Source organism: Botryllus schlosseri, chromosome 1, assembly GCF_051294905.1.
Source record: "Botryllus schlosseri isolate E-star chromosome 1, Bs_hap1, whole genome shotgun sequence".
In the NCBI taxonomy this organism is placed as follows: Eukaryota; Metazoa; Chordata; class Ascidiacea; order Stolidobranchia; family Styelidae; genus Botryllus; species Botryllus schlosseri.
Window position 1 is genome coordinate 32,200,522 of NC_137236.1, and position 16,842 is coordinate 32,217,363.

General features: G+C 40.5%; 4 protein-coding genes across 4 annotated transcripts in view; 3 read left to right on the forward strand and 1 right to left on the reverse strand.

Moving 5' to 3' along the window:
• The window catches only part of LOC145435525 (uncharacterized), a 349,573-nt gene that overhangs the window by 207,628 nt on the left and 125,103 nt on the right, over positions 1-16,842 (forward strand). The window lies entirely within an intron of this gene.
• Positions 1,453-16,831, forward strand: LOC145435451 (uncharacterized). The gene is made up of 2 exons (XM_080312731.1): positions 1,453-3,754; positions 16,285-16,831. Exon 1 carries the CDS (start codon positions 1,630-1,632, stop codon positions 3,649-3,651), a length of 2,022 nt encoding a protein of 673 aa, XP_080168857.1. The 5' UTR covers positions 1,453-1,629; the 3' UTR covers positions 3,652-3,754; positions 16,285-16,831.
• Positions 9,130-12,706, reverse strand: LOC145447703 (uncharacterized). The gene has a single exon (XM_080325957.1). The coding sequence runs from the start codon at positions 12,481-12,483 to the stop codon at positions 10,378-10,380; it is 2,106 nt and encodes a 701-aa protein (XP_080182083.1). The 5' UTR covers positions 12,484-12,706; the 3' UTR covers positions 9,130-10,377.
• Positions 13,451-16,831, forward strand: LOC145435440 (uncharacterized). Its single transcript, XM_080312724.1, has one exon. It carries the CDS (start codon positions 14,107-14,109, stop codon positions 16,171-16,173), a length of 2,067 nt encoding a protein of 688 aa, XP_080168850.1. The 5' UTR covers positions 13,451-14,106; the 3' UTR covers positions 16,174-16,831.

Consider the following 16,842-nt stretch of genomic DNA (forward strand, 5'->3'; position numbering starts at 1 on the left):
GCTTCGCTGACGCTGATAGTTGTAATAAATAAGTTGTTAAATATAAGTCCTTCTAATCGCAATTTTCTGAATTTTGCAATGCTTTGGGTTAAACTACATCGGTGATCGCTCTGAGACCAACACTGCGCTATTGATCACCCAACGATATTGAATTGAAAGATTGTTTACTTCTGTGTTGTGTGACGTGTCCAGTGTGTGTGTCGAGTGGCGCACATACAATTGACTGATTGAGCTATTAGAAAATATATTAGAATTAGGCCCAGGCGCAATGATTAGAGTATTCGAATCTGAACTGAGTATCATTTCTAATGATTCGAGTCGAGTAGTTAGACATGACATTTTTCGAGCATTAAAGTTCTGTACCTTCAGTCCAACTGTCCAAGAAGCTCTTCTGTGAAATAACGACAAGGCTGGCCAACCTTTTCAGCCAAAGGGCCACATTCGATCGACGAAATATTGCGCGGGCCACTAGCCGCGCCAAGCGCGAAAATTTTTTGAAGTTCATAGGTCAATAATATTGTCACTTGACTATATTGCGGGCATGTTGTATATCGCTGGGCTAATTTTGCGAGGACTGGGCTATTCGGCGCATGGACATATCGATATCGAAAGCTGCAACCAACATGCGTCAATCATTTCGTGCCTAGGTTTCATAGTCGACGGTCTTACTGCGAGCGCAAACGCAATGTCGCGTATGTTGAACGACACTTTGTCTTGTAATCGCGAATATAGTTCGACTCAATCTGATACATTAGGCATTCTTCCATTTTCACAAAAGGGCAACCATATTAAAAACAAGAAATCGAGTGACAACATGTTGCGCCAAGCTTGTTACAAATTTTTTTTTAGCTTTGATAAATCTATCGCGAATTATTCTGCTTTATTGTAGTGTGCGAAGATATACCAATATGTGAATAGCTGATGGATCTGTCAATGCGTCGGAACTGATATTTTAGTCATCACATCTCAAATGTTGCGGCCAGACTAATCAAATTTTTGGTTCGCCTTGCAAGTTCACAATCTGTGCAATCCATTTTTGATGATATTAGAAATTTCGGAAATTACCTCGCGGGCCACTCAAAACCTTCTCGCGGGCCACGGGTTGGCCGGCCCTGAATTACGAGCTCCTTGCCACTAAGAGATAATTTTTGATTGAAAGTGATTGTTTCGACACTATTTTCCGCTGTGGACGGCTGTAAACCTCAATTGGTCGTATCGTGGCTTCTAAAATATGCAGTACAAAGCCACTGCTACGCATACTGGTGGAAATGATATATCTGTGAAGTTGTGATCAACATTGTCACAATGAAATCCGCATGTGGTCAAAAAAAACAAATAATCTTCAATATCCTGTATAACTGGCGTTATATTATATAATTTATTTCAACTTTGAACAGTATTTATACTGTCGTGACGTAATGAGTACTAGGCTAATCGATTCAGTATCGAATCGCTCAGGTACATGATATTGTCCAGTCCTAATTGCAATAAAAATGGGTACGGTACTTCTATGTCTAGCTGAGCAGATACAACTGCACTACGGTATATAAGTTGCACTGCAATAAAAATGATCATCTCTTCAGAAGCCATTCCAAGCGAATCAAATGGTGTAGGCCTACTGTGTGTATAATGGATTTCTCAAGGCAGAGAGAAAGAGGATTACGTCTACTCCTTGCGATTGACATTCTGAGACGACACAGTCCATCTACTTGTGATTTGGAAGTGCGATTTGGCGGGCAGACATTTCATGCTCATCGCGCTGTATTGGCAGCATCTTCGGATTACTTCGCGACAAAACTGAAATCCGGTAGCGACGAAAAGACGGATCTATATATCGAAATTGTTGGATTGGATGAGGAAAGCGTTCGTAAATGCTTGGAATATCTTTACACTGGAAAAATAGTCATTGACTTTGAAAGTCTGAACGTCATTCTTGAAGCCTGCAGTAAAATGAAGTTGGACGACATAAAAGAAATTTGTTTTGATTTCATGAAGGCTAACTTATCAGTCGACAAATGCTTAGATATCCTGGAATACGCTACTAAATATCATTCACAAAGCACCATTGATGCAACGTTCGGATTCATTTCTGATAATTTCCAAGGTTTCATTGGAACGGCAGGATACTGCAACGTTGAGAGAGATATGGCACTCGAATTTATTCGGAGATCGAAAAAAGTTGCAGCTCGTGTGATGTGGCGTGGGATTTCTAATTGGATCAATCACGATCCATCCAGTAGGAAGAACGATGTGATGCTATTTCTCAACGAAATTCCTCAATTCGATCCCAAATCAACTTTGCATGACATTTTGAGTGATCCCCTTGTTTTCGGCAATGAGGACATTACACGATTTCTAGTTGAGACTGTATTTTTAGATAAAGATGAAGATTTGGAACAACATCTTGATGACAGTAATTGGTTTCTTGCATACGAGAGTTTCGTAGTATGCTCGGCCGACCATCGTTGTGATCCATTCAGCAGAGCTATCCAAAGATATGTTTTCAAGAATTTCATGGTATTGTCGAAGCAACAGCAACTTCTTCGTATTGGTGAAGAGGATTTGTTTGTCATTCTCAAGGCAAACGAAACAACTAATTACTGTGAAACAATCAGATGGCAAGCTGTTGTTGATTGGATCGCTGTTGATAAATCCAGAGAGATTCATTTCGAGAAATTGGCGTCATTGATCAATTTCAAAAATCTTTCACCAAAGTTTATCAAAGAGCAAATTACAACTCATTCCTTAATGAAGGGTGCACCTGCTTTAAAAGAAATCATCTTCAATGACGTTTTCTTTCACATGCAAAAAGGTACGAAATTAAACTCGTGTCTGTTATTTGACTCGTATTCCGGTGAGCTGCACTCTCATTTGAATGGCTCGTGGACACAGATATCGTCGAATAAGGATATCGCTAATGGTACATTGCTTGGAGGTAACGGAGAAGCATATGTGTTGAAGTTTCCGAAACTTTACAAGATAAGGAAAGATGGTGCTGCAGAAATCAAAACACCGTGTAATAGGCTTGATGATGTGAAGGCAAAGGTAATTCATTCTGGAAGAATTTTTGTTTTCCACAGTCATAAAATGTATTCAAAATTTGATTTGTCGATTTGCAAGTGGGAAACTGGATCCATTGGATTTGGAATCCCAGTAGGATCAAGCTGTTGCTCTACCAGTAAAGGAATCTTGTTTCTTGGTGGAGTTGGGGGTGACCAACGATTTACCCAACTGTTTGATCCCGATTATCGACTCAGAGGCTATGGCCATATCAAATCGATGCCAAACGGACGGTCATACACCAGCTGTGCAGCTGTTGCCAACACTGTATTTGTGGTTGGTCGAACTGGTAATCTACCTTATGGCGGACAAGTGGATATTCAGATTTATTCTTTTGAATCAGATACCTGGTCTATGTTGGACACATCTATTTACCGTCTTGCGAAGGATTTGATATGCTGTTGTCCGGGGGAGTCTGTCTGTTTCGTGGCGGGGCACGATGGTGAAAATTGGTCCGAACGGGAACTACGAATACATAGTATGTCGGCCTGGGGCGTAAGCGCCCTGCAGCAAATTCCAAAAGTGAGTAATGCGCAGATCACAGGCTGGGCATGGGACAAGCCGGCTATTTCAGAAGCTCTGACTCAATAAGTTCAAAACAAGACTACTACGATACTGATACCATAACCTACCGAAGATATGGAAATTATTCACTGTAGTTATGCGTAATTACATAGTTCTTTTAATCTTTTGGGTAGCAATTCTTTTTAGTAGCAATAATAAGTCCATTGTTGGGCATTGTTGACATCAGCGAATGCTTGCTTGATTTGGAAGTGCATCGAAAGGTATTATGCAAAGTACTTCGTAGTGGTGTCTTATTGATTGCTTGTTTTGAAGGTGCAATAGTGTAGATGTAGATTTGTTGCAAGCAATCATGAAAGTCTGTTGTGTGTGTGGTCTCGGCTTTTTCCAGCGGGTTTTCCTGCGTGCTGACTCTTGTCACTTCATTTTCACCGTTTGTCCTATTTACGTGATCTTCAGTTGCTTTTTATTCAATGTGCAATGTGCATGTTTCTTATTTAATTATTATTATATTAGCATATGTATGCCGAGGTGGGTGTTTTATCGTGAGTGTTATCCAAGTCGTTTCACTTTTTCCTATCAATTTATTTTATCGCAATCTTGTGGTGATTTGAAATGATGACGCACAGTGCCTTCCTTGGTTTGTTATGATTCATTAAATTATAATCGCAAGCTTGTGCTGCTCTTCGTGACTTCATGCGGTAAGCAACAGGGTTGTTAACAGGAATATATTTGATCCAAATTCAACGATTTTGCACTTTTGGTGGTCATAGGTCAGCACGTCAAACCAGGGTTGTAACAAAGTCACAATTCAATTAGACTTTTATTGTTTTGACTCGAGTCATTTTCAAGTCACGACCGACCCAAGTCCGAGTACAAGTCAGGGAGAAGCTGATCGAGTGTTAACTGTTAAGACCGGAGTCTCGGTCATAGAGTTCACTGTTCAGCAGGCCTATTGAGTTCAAGTCACTCCTGTAAAACTCTGAGTAGATTTGAAGGCCTCGGATTCATAATATACTCAATACCCATTTTTCTCACCCTAGACATGTATTTCGAAACATAAAACACGGTTTCTGGGCCTATTTTTCAATTATTGGTCCTGATATACTAGGGTTACCATATTTTGGAAATCTGAAAAGAGGACACCCTTTCAAAATTTTCAGACTGGCAATACAAAAAGAGGACATTTGGGCGTCCTCCGAGGACACTTCCAAAAAAGATAAATTCTCTTAAAAGAGGACGTATATATGGTAACCCTATCATATACGAGATTGCATAAGTCATAGAATTTGTCGAGTTATATGACTTGGTCCGAGTCACGCGAAATTAGTTCAACATCTCGTCTTTTCGTGATCACCCCCTGCGGTAACACAAGTCCATACGGATTTGATAGATATATAAAGAGGGGGTCAAAGCAGTCAAGAAAGCTACTTAAGTAGAAGTAGAAGTAACGGGGAAAAATCTACTCAAGTACGAGTAGAAGTACTTCTTCCATAAGCAACCTAAAACTACTTGAGGTAGAAGTAGAATTGACTAACTTAAAATCTACTCAAGTAAGTAAGTTGTGAAAACGATATTAATTCGTTCGCATGGATTGTCAAAAGGTACAAATTGAGCTATGCGAAAGGTGCCGAGCTTGACTCATATTGATGCATACCAGGAGGCATTCAATTATATTGACAGCATAAGCATTCGTCCGCATCATGAAATGAAAATTATAGTATTGATATGGAAATGCGATACTAATCCTCTGTTTAATCGAACAGCACGTTTTAGAAAATATCATGGTATGGCGCACTCCCCCATACTATAAGGCCCGTAGTTTAGCCGAAAAGCAATTCGGGGAAGTTGTACGTATAGGATCCGGTGTACAGGTACACACTTTGAGCGATTTGTAAACGTTAATGAAAAATATGGTGGATCGAAAAAATGCCATACTGTGTGGCTTTATTTCCGGAAATTAAAGGCATTACTATACTTGCTTTTATACTTCAGCAATGTATGTTACCCGGACAAATAAACTGAAATTAATTAGAACTCAAAGTATTTGATACGGGGATTTGATAGTGAAATATAAATACTACTTCTAAAAGCGTAAAATGCGTTTCATGTCTTAGTCCAGAAAGTTTCAAAAGCGGTATGCTAAAACAGCTCTAAAACTAAAAAAAAGTCAGAGTCCACTTTTCCAGATTAGGACACACCATAGACTGCTAGATTACTATATTATAAGTAAATACTAGATTGCGAAACATCGGTTTCAAACGTTATGATGAGCCATATATTATATACTGTGAAGAAATATTTCATATGGGCGAAGGGCGACAGTATGGTGTGAAAAGAACCACGTCAACCCGCTACCTAAATTACATTCACCGATACTTTCGTGAAATCATACTGGTTACTCCGTCCGTATCCTATCCACTTAGCGCGAAACGAGACGAAAATTCTGGGCCTTGCTCGACTTTTATGAAAATTAAATGTTGATATTCCGTGAAAACAGCCCCGAAATTACTCAGGCTATCTTTCTGATTGGTGGATTAAACTACTTCTCTTCGACAAACTGAAAATAGCGAAAATTAAGTAAGTAAATCACAAAATATTATAAAGTAGAAGTAGAAGTAGCGAAAATCAGATCTACTTGAGTAAGTACCAGAAGTAGAGGAAAACTACTTAAGTAATTCGAAAAAGTAAAAGTACTTCGCTACTGACCACCTCTGCATATATATATATATATTAGGGTTACCATATTTCCGTGACGCAAATTCCGGACACTCTTTAGCGCCTACTAGCGGATTCAAAATGAACAGTAACACGTTGTCTGTCAATATGACGTCACACTAGCAAAGCATTGCCTGTATACCTCTGTATACAATGGAGTGGACCGTAGGTCATGAATTGGGCCATCTGTAATGTGAGCTCTGTAGATTGCTACTTTCTAGGGTCTGCAATAAATTTCTCCACGGGCCGGCTGAAATCGTCTGGCGGGTAGGGCTCTTCAAAAATGACTTTTTTTCTCAAATCGTACTGGCTACTTGATAAAATTGTTAAGTTACCTAATTTAAGCCTACACACAAAATTTGGTTCAATTCCAGCCAGTAACCGCTTTGCTACAGGAGAAGAAAGTTTCTATTTATTATGTAAAAATAAATAATAAATAATTTGGAAATTTTCTGTTCACCCCATGAAAGTGTTAGGCTGTCTATAGAAACGATGCTCGCCAAATTTGGTTCAATTCTAACCAGCGGAAGCGGAGTTATTGCTGTCGAAAATTTTTGATTTTAATAAAATAGTATTTACGGTGAGCACAACTATAATAAATGAACAAAGAATCGGTCACCGTAAATACTATTTTATTCAAATCCAAAATTTTCGACGGCAATAACTCCGCTTCCACTGGTTGGAATTGAACGATATTTGGTGAGCATCGTTCGTTGGAGTATTTGGTTGTATAAGGTAAGCATCGGCTCTCTGGACGCTGGCCGGTGCGAAACCCTAGTGGTACAACCGATACTTCCAATCACTCTCACACCCAGGAAGAGTATGGCCTTTGGCCTTCATATTCCGAACCCGGGGATGCTGGCAGATTGGTGTCTCTCTCCCCAGGCACAAGTATGGTGGCGGCGGGACAAGTGTCCGCAGACGCCCCCAGCCAAAGCCTACTTGTGCCAACTGTTTGAACCTTTGATGAAAAAAGATGAAACAAGGAAGTAAAACAGAAGCAAATCGAGATGAGTGCTTTAGTGGCCTACGACACAAAAGAGCCCTAATACGGCGCTTGTGAAAGACTGTGAAATACCACAGTCTGTAGCAAGCGTTTCACCCCAGGGGGAGGTTTACTGCGGTTCCTCCAGACCCTTAAAAAAATGAGCATCGTTTCTATAGACAGCCTAGCACTTTCATGGAGTGAACAGAAAATTTTCAAATTTTTTATTATTTATTTTTACATAATAAATAGACACTTTCTTCTCCTGTAGCAAAGCGTTACTGGCTGGAATTGAACCAAATTTTGTGTGTAGGCTTAAATTAGGTAACCTAACAATTTCATCAAGTAGCCAGTACGATTTGAGAAAAAAGTCATTTTTGAAGAGCCCTACTGGCGGGCCGTGTCTGGCCTACCAGAATTGGGTTTGACAGCCCTGATATACTGTTAGGTCGGTGCAACTATCTTCTTTTTTTTTAAATCTGGACCGAAACAACATTTTATTCTGCCGCCAGTCCGCCCAAAAAAGGCACTGATGTTGGGCCCACCATAGGGTAAATAATATTGATTCTTCCATATATTAGGCTACTATGAAATGCACCAACAGGTTGCACATCCGGTGATTTCCAACTTTTATGGTCGCGACTTCATTTCCAACTTGAAAATGTTTAGTGGTCCAGCTAAAAAATTGATAAGCTGAAGCTGATTACTTAAAAATATCAGCTTGCCCAAACTTACTCACGGCCAAGGAAGCTGATTGCGTCCAACATCATCGCGATCCCCAGATGAAGACAAACGACCCCACGATTTGGAACCATTGACTGTGACTGAAGCATCCAATCGGCCTTAACCAACTCTAGGAATATACCGTTAGCTTATCATTGCGATTACAATCAAACTTATTTCAGTAAATGATGGCTATTTATATTTATTTCGATTGCATTTTTGCGAGGATGATGCCTTGTGCCCCGTTGCATTACCGCGCGCGCGGCACGAAGAAGAATTTTGAATAGCACAAGTCTGCTAGAAAATGATATTGTTTATGTTAATTTACGAAAAAAAATTGAGCCTACTCCAAGCCTTCAAAATTCCGGACATTTAGGCATATTTTAGAAATTCCTCCCGGACGCAGATTTTTCAGTGAAATTCCGGACATGTCGGGGAAATTCCGGACATATGGCAACCCTAATATATATGTCTTAAACTCTGAACAAGAACTTTGGTGGATCCCTCGCGGAAACTCTATACTACGTCTCCCAGCGGCTAATTCCAAAGACTATACAACGCAATGGCTCCGGTCTTGGAGGAAATTTGACAATTCCTTTTACAAAGTATATTTTCAGCTTCCTGAAATGAATATCATCATTGGTTCAATAGTTTAACACCGCTACAGCAGACCAATAGATCATAGCATGAAGTGAAATAGCGTAAACTGAACTACGGTATGAATAATGCCTATATCCCAGGGTTTTAAGGACTCGAGTCATGACTGAAGTCGCAATTTTTTGGTGACTTGACTCAAGTCATTTTTTCAAATTCGTAAATTGACTTGGCTCGTGGGTTGCCGGAGAACCCGTCCCTACCAACTCGGCCCTCGAAGAACCCGGCCCTCGGTGAATTCCTCGGGAAATTTAGAAATTAAGTGTATTCACAAGTATTAATATGAATTAATAAAGTAATAATGTTATTATCAACTGATTTGTCGGTCTTGTAAGGAGGTCAGGGCATGCGTAGGTCACGCAGTCACGGCGTGATCAGATCACGTGATCACGGATTGCGCAAGCGCCAAGCGCGGGAGAGAACGCGACGTTCACATATCGATATTAGGGTTGCCGGGGGTGGGATATTAGGGTTGGTGGAGGTGGGATATTAGGGTTGCCGGGGGTGGGATATTAGGGTTGCCGGAGGTGGGATATTAGGGTTGCCGGGGATGGGATATTAGGGTTGCCGGGGGTGGGATATTAGGGTTGGTGGAGGTGGGATATTAGGGTTGGGGGAGGGGGATATTAGGGTTGGGGTAGGATATTAGGGTTGCCGGGGGTGGGATATTAGGGTTGGTGGAGGTGGGATATTAGGGTTGGGGTAGGATATTAGGGTTAGGGTTAGGATATTAGGGTTGCCGGGGGTGGGATATTAGGATTGCCGGTGAATACAAAATTTCCCGAGGGCCGGGTACACATTTATTGCATTTTAATTCAAAATTGTTCGAGGGCCGCATTCACCGAGGTCCAGAGTAGTCGAAAAACACCGTGAATACCACAACAAGTAGACCACGCGTGCTTGATATGCAAAATTTCCCGAGGGCCGGGTTCTCCGAGGGCCGAGTTGGTAGGGACGGGTTCTCCAAGGGACGGGTTCTCTGGTAATCGGCTCGTGTCAATTTTTGTATTGACTCGACTTGTACTCTAAGTCATTGTGCATGACTCGGACCGAGTCGTATGACTCGAGACTAGGATGGCCAAGCCAGACATTTCATATAACTTCGAAGAATAGTAAAGTTACCACATTATTTGTATTTCGTCGATCAGTCCTGATACTTGGTCAATAAGGCCATAAACTGTTCTGTTAACACTGAAATGAAAATTCTATATTATGAATGCGAGCCATTCTATATCACTCAAGCAGAGTTGAAAAAAGTGGGTTGAACAGGATTGAGCTTAAAACTAATCAGTGAACATAATGACTTGGACTCGAGTCAAAACACTATGACTATGACTCGACCCTCTACTAGATGACTGGGACTTGACTCGGTGGTGAATTGAAAATGACTCGAGTCAAAACTATAAGAATGAGATTGACTTGTGACTTGGTTACAACCCTGCTATATTCATAGTAAAACTAATTCAGGTTATTGTATCAGTATAATCACTAGCAGAGGAAGATACTTATTTTTCGAAAGAAGCCACATCTGGTAACTGCTACAATCATGCGATCCTTCCATGAAATCTACTTGAGCACTTGGCCCAACATTCTTTTTCTACTTCCAGATGAAATAGTTTGACATGTCTTGGTAATTGAAAAGTTATTGAAAAGAAATTTAGGGAGTTACTTCTACTTAGTAGCAACGATGACTACGTCTGATGACAGGCTTGGTGTTACGTAGGTTGAACTGAGCCAGATACTGTTTCATTAGCCGGCTTGGTCCATGCCCAACCCGTAATCTGAGGGAAACACACTTTAGGAATTTGCTGCAGTGCGCATACGTCCCAGGCCGTCAAACTATGTATTTGAAGTTCTTGTTTCGATGTATCATCACTATCACGCCCTGCCACAAAACAGCAGGAATCCCCAGTGCAACAGCTAATGAAACAATTTGCAATACGGTAAACAGATGTGTCCAGCATAGACCAGGTATTTGATTCAAAAGAATATATCTGAATATCCACTTCTCCGCCATTAGATTTATTACAAGTTCTACCAAGAACAAACACAGTGCTGCCAACAGCGGCACAGCTGATGTATGATCGTCCTTTTGGCATCGGTTCGATTCGGTCAGAGCCTGTTGACAGATTATCGGGATCAAACAATTTGGTAAATCGCTGGTCATTGCCAACTCCACCAAGAAACAATATTCCTTTACAGGTAGAGCAACAGCTTGACCCTTCTGGGATTACAAATTGATGGGATTTTGCGGAATAATACCACTCGCAAATCGACAAATTGAATTTGAAATACTGTCGACTGTAGAAAACAAAAATGCTCCCCGAATGGAGTACCTTTGCCTTGACAGAACCAGTCAACAGACGAGACGTGGTTTTCATTTCTATGGCCCCATCTTTCCTTATCTTGTAAAGCATTGGAAATTTCAACACATACGCTTCTCCGTTACCTCCTAACACTGTACCATTAGCGATCTCCGCACTTGACGATAAATGCGTCCATGCTCCATTCACATGAGAGTGCAGATCGCCGGAATACGAGTCAAATAACAGGCACGAATTCAGTTTTGTACTTTGCTGTGTGTGAAAGAAAATGTCATTGAAAATGGTTTCTTTCAAAGCCGGTGCACTCTTCATTAATGGGTGAGTTGCAATTTGCTCTTGAATAAACTTCGGTGGGAGATTTTTGAAATTGATCACCGAAGCCAATTTTTGGAAATGAATCTCTCTGGATTTATGGGCAGCGATCCAACCTACAACAGCTTGCCATCTAATTGTCTCGCAGTATCTTTTTGTTTGGTTTTCGTTTAGAATGTCATATAAGTCCTGCTCATCAATATGAAGAAATTGTTTTTGCTTGGTCACACGCATGAAATCCTTCGACAGATATCTTCGGATAACACTGCAGAATGAATCACAACGAGGGTCGGCACCGCATACTGCAAAACTGTCATATGCAACAAACCAGTTACGGTCATCAATGTGTTTCTCCAAATCTACATTCTTATCTAAAAATACGGTCTTAACAAGAAATCTTGTAATATCATCATTTCTGATAACAAGGGGATCACTCAAAATGTCTATCAGAGTTGATTTCGGATCAAACTGAGGAATTTCGTTGAGAAATAGCATCACATCATCTTGCCTAGTGGATAGATCATGATTGATCCAATTAGAGATCCCATGCCATATCAGATGAGTTGGAACTGCTTTTGATCTCCGTAAACATTCGAGTGCAATATTTCTATCTGAGTTGCAGTATTCTTCCGTTCCAATCAAACTTCGTAAATTATCAGAAATGAATCCGAGCGCTGCATCAAGTGTGCTTTGCGAATGATATCTAGTAGCGTAGTCCAGGATAACTAAGCATTTGTCGACTGATAAGTTGGCCTCCATGAAATCAAAACACATTTGTTTAACATCGTCTAACTGCATCATACTGCAGGCTTGGAGAGTGCCGCGTAGACTTTTAAAGTCAATGAATATTTTCCCAGTGTATACATATTCCAAGCATTTGCGAACGCTATTCTCATCCTCCAATCCAAAAAGGTAAATACATCGATCGACTTCTTTATCTCGATCATACCTCAGTTTGTCTTTCAAGTAAACCGAAGATGCTGCTAACACAGCGCGATGAGCAAGAAATGCGGGCCCGCCAAAGTGCACTTCCACATCACAAGTTAATGGATTGTGTCTCAGCACGTCAAGAGCAGTGAGTAGACGTAGTCCCCTTTCTTTCTGCCTACAGAAATCCATTATATGACAGTATACTATATGATATAGCCTGAAATTTCCAGATACCTCAATTGAGTATAACGTCATTACACGGCAGTGCGGTGGTCTGGTCTACACTCATACTGTCAGTCTCAGAGCGGTCCCTGATGTTAACTGGAAGTTAATTTTACAAAATTCAGAATTCAAGTGATTAGAAGGAATGATCTTTAAGGTCAAAACGAGTTCATATAGATTAGAGAACAATACGCTTTACTAACAAGCATCAGCTGCTATTGGGCTGATAAAGGCCCCGTAAATAACGGAGGAAGCTTCTTCATTCAACGGTTTACTTTGCTTTGAAACGAACCCATAGAAGCATGAAGGCGGGAATGGCTCACGGTTAATAAGAGATCAGGGATCGCATGAGGATATTTTGTAGAAGAAAAACAAAATCGAAAGCTAAAATAAGAGAACTAAACGAAAATTCAACGAAAACAACGGAGTTCCATGCTTATGCAGTAGGCTACTAATTTTTAGCTCGTAATATTCAAATACAAGTGGTTCGTGTGACACAAGTGACAGGTTATATTGCTGAAGGGCAAGTTTCAGAAGTCTGGGATTGTTCTCACCATAGCAATATTGCTCTCTGAAAGCAGCAGCACCGTCAGTACTGGGTCATCACTTCGGCTCGACTTCCGTATTTATTGTTCCGAGGTTTTACCCAATTTTTACGAAGCTCCGACGTTCGCTGCGTCGGAGTCGAGCTTTTGATTGCATTTTAATACTTTTTATACGCAAAAAATAGGATATTAAGGCGTCCTCCGAAGACATGCACTTTCAATTTATTGAAAAAAGAGGACGTGTGGTAGGTGGTAGACCTATCTAATCTCTCAGCAAGACGTCCCTGCGGCCTTGAAGACTTCGGTGATATCGGGTCTCCCAGTCTGCCATGTAATATATATTTAGGCAAGTAAAAAAATTGTGTTGTTATTGGACGTGTGTATGTCTGTGAACATTGTCCACACTGTATTTCATGGTTTGACGAATCAAAGAATTCTCTCTCTTGCTGTTATCATCCGTGTTTATACAGCTCAGTGGTTATTCCCTTCATGCTTCTATGGTTTTACGGTAAACATGTTTAGTTGTTTACATTGGATGATGGTTTCGTTTCTCAGCAACCCATTGAATGAAAAAGTTTCGCTTTATTCTTTTCATGGCCCAACAAGCCAACAATCATCACTAGCTTATATGTGTCACTAAAACGTTTTGTCATCTACTTCTTGATTGGTAGGTCCTGGGCTGGGTTCGAACCCCGGCCTGGTTAGACCAAAGACTCGAAATCTGGTTTCCGCGGCTATCCTGCTAGGCACTCAGCAATCACGGATAGCATGGAGGAGAAAAAAACAGGGGTGCAGACTAGATGACCTTGCTATTAAGACCGTATGGCATCTCCGTCGTCAAAGCATCTCGATGGTGCAGGCAAAAAAGAATAGGCCTACCATATATCTCTCTATTTGGACTTGTTTTGACCGTAAAAATATTTACTTCTAATCGCAATTGTGAACAATTTTTCTGAATTTTGCAATATTTTATGCTCAATTACATCAGTGACCGCATATATCACCATGTTGATGTTGCTAACTGCACTAAGTGCAGTGCACTGTAATCAATTTCTAGCGCTAATGAATTGAAGTATATATACCTGGACATTTAACATTATTTACTTCTCTGATGATCACCTTCAGGCTATATCAAATATTGTACTGTTTCATAATGGATTTTTGTAGGCAGAAAGAAAGGGGATCACGTCTACTGACTGCCCTTGACCTGCTGAGACATAGTCAATTACTTTGTGATTTGGAAGTGCGATTTGGCACGCAGACATTTCATGCTCATCTCGCTGTATTAGCAGCATCTTCGGATTACTTCGTGACAAAACTGAAATCTGGTAGCGATGAAAAGACGGATCTACCGTATTATCTCGAAATCGTTGGATTGGACGAAGAGAGCGTTCACAAATGTTTGGAATATCTATATACTGGGAAAATATTTATCGACTTTGAAAGTCTGAACGCCATTCTTGAAGCCTGCAGTACAATGCAGTTGGACGAAATGAAAGAAATTTGTTTTGATTTCATGGAGGCCAACTTATCAGTCGACAAATGCTTAGATATCCTGGAATACGCCGCCACATATAATTCACAAACTACCATCGATGCAACATTCAGTTTCATTTCTGATAATTTCCAGGGTTTCATTGGAACGGCAGGATACTGCAACGTTGAAAAAAATATGGCACTCAAATTTATTCGGAAATCGAAAAAAGTTGCAACTCGTGTGATATGGCGTGGGATTTCTAATTGGATCAATCACGATCTAGCCAGTAGGAAGAATGATTTGATGCTATTTCTCAACGAAATTCCTCAGTTTGATCCGAAATCAACTTTGCACGACATTTTGAGTGATCCCCTTGTTTTCGGCAATGAGGACATAACACGATTTCTAGTTGAGACTGCATTTTTAGATAAAGATGTAGATTTGGAGCAACATGTGGATGACAGTAACTGGTTTCTTGCATACGAGAGTTTCGCAGTATGCTCTGCCGACCCTCGTTGTGATGCATTCAGTAGAGCTATCTTAAGATATATTTTCAAGAATTTCATGGTAGTGTCTAAGCAACAGCAATTTCTTAGTATCGGCGAAGATGATTTTTTTGTCATTTTCAAGGCAAACGAAACAAAGAATTACTGTGAAACAATTAGATGGCAAGCTGTTGTTGATTGGATTGCTGTCAATAAATCCAGAGAGATTCATTTTGAAAAATTGGCATCATTGATCAATTTCAAAAATCTCTCACCAAAGTTTATCCAAGAGCAAATTTTAACTTGTCCTTCCATGAAGAGTGCGCCTGCTTTGAAAGAGACTATCTTCAATGACATTTTCTTCCACACGCAAAAAAGTACTAAACTCAATTCATGTCTGTTATTTGACTCGTATTCTGGTGATCTGTACTCTCATGTGCATGGCTCATGGACACATTTGTCAACGAGTAAGGAGATCGCTCATGGCAAATTGCTCGGAGGTAACGGCGAAGCATATGTTTTGAAGTTTCCGAATCTTTACAAAATACGGAAGGATGGGGCCATAGAGATTAAAACACCGTTTAAATGGCATGGTGGTCTCAAGGCATATGTACTCCATTCCGGAAGAATTTTTGTTTTCCACAGTCATAAAATGTATTCAAAATTTGATTTGTCGATTTGCAAGTGGGAAACTGGATCCAATGGATTTGGAATCCCAGTAGGTTCAAGCTGTTGTTCTACCAGTAGAGGAATCTTGTTTCTTGGTGGAGTTGGGAATGACCAACAATTTACCAGATTGTATGACCCCGATTATCTCTCAATAGGGTCTGGCTATATCAAACCAATGCCGAACGGACGGTCATACACCAGCTGTGCAGCTGTTGCCAACAATGTATTTGTGATTGGTCGAACTGGTAACCTACCCTATGGCGGACAACTGGATATTCAAATATATGCCTTTGAATCAAATACCTGGTCTATGCTGGACACGTCTGTTTACCGTCTTGCAAAAGATTTGATATGCTGCTGTCCGGGGGAGTCTGTCTGTTTCGTGGCGGGGCACGATGGTGAAAAATGGTCCGAAGCAGAACTACGAATACATAGTTTGTCGGCCTGGGGCGTAAGCGCCCTGCAGCAAATTCCAAAAGTGAGTAATGCGCAGATCACATGCTGGGCATGGGACAAGCCGGCTATTTCAGAAGCTCTGACTCAATAAGTTCAAAACAAGACTGCTACGATACTGATACCATAACCTACCGAAGATATGGAAATTATTCGCTGTAGATGCGTAATTGCATAGTTCTTTTAATCTTTTTAGTAGCAATAGTAAGTCCATTGTAGGGCATTGTTGACATCAGCGAATGCTTGCTTGATCTGGAAGTGCATCGAATGGTATTATGTAAACTACTTTGTATTGGTGTTTTATTGATTGCTTGTTTTGAAGGTGCAATAGCGTAGATGTCGATTTGTTGCAATTAATCATGAAAGTCTGTTGTGTGTGGTCTCAGCTTTTTCCAGCGGGCTTTCCTGCGTGCTGACTCTTGTCACCTCATTTTCACTGTTTGTCCTTTTTATGATATCTTCAGTTGCTTTTTATTCAGTGTGCAATGTACATGTCTCTTATTTAATTGTTCTTAGTTTGGCATTTGTATGCCAAGGTATGTGTTTTATCGTGAGTATTATCCAAGTCGTTTGACTTTTTCCTATCAATTTATTGTATCGCAATCTTGTGGTGTTTTGAAATGATGACGCACAGTGCCTTCCTTGGTTTGTTATGATTCCTTAAATTATAATCGCAAGCTTGTGCTGCTCTTCGTGACTTTATGCGGTAAGCAACAGGGTTGTTAACTGGAATATATTTGATCCAAATACAACGATTTTGCAC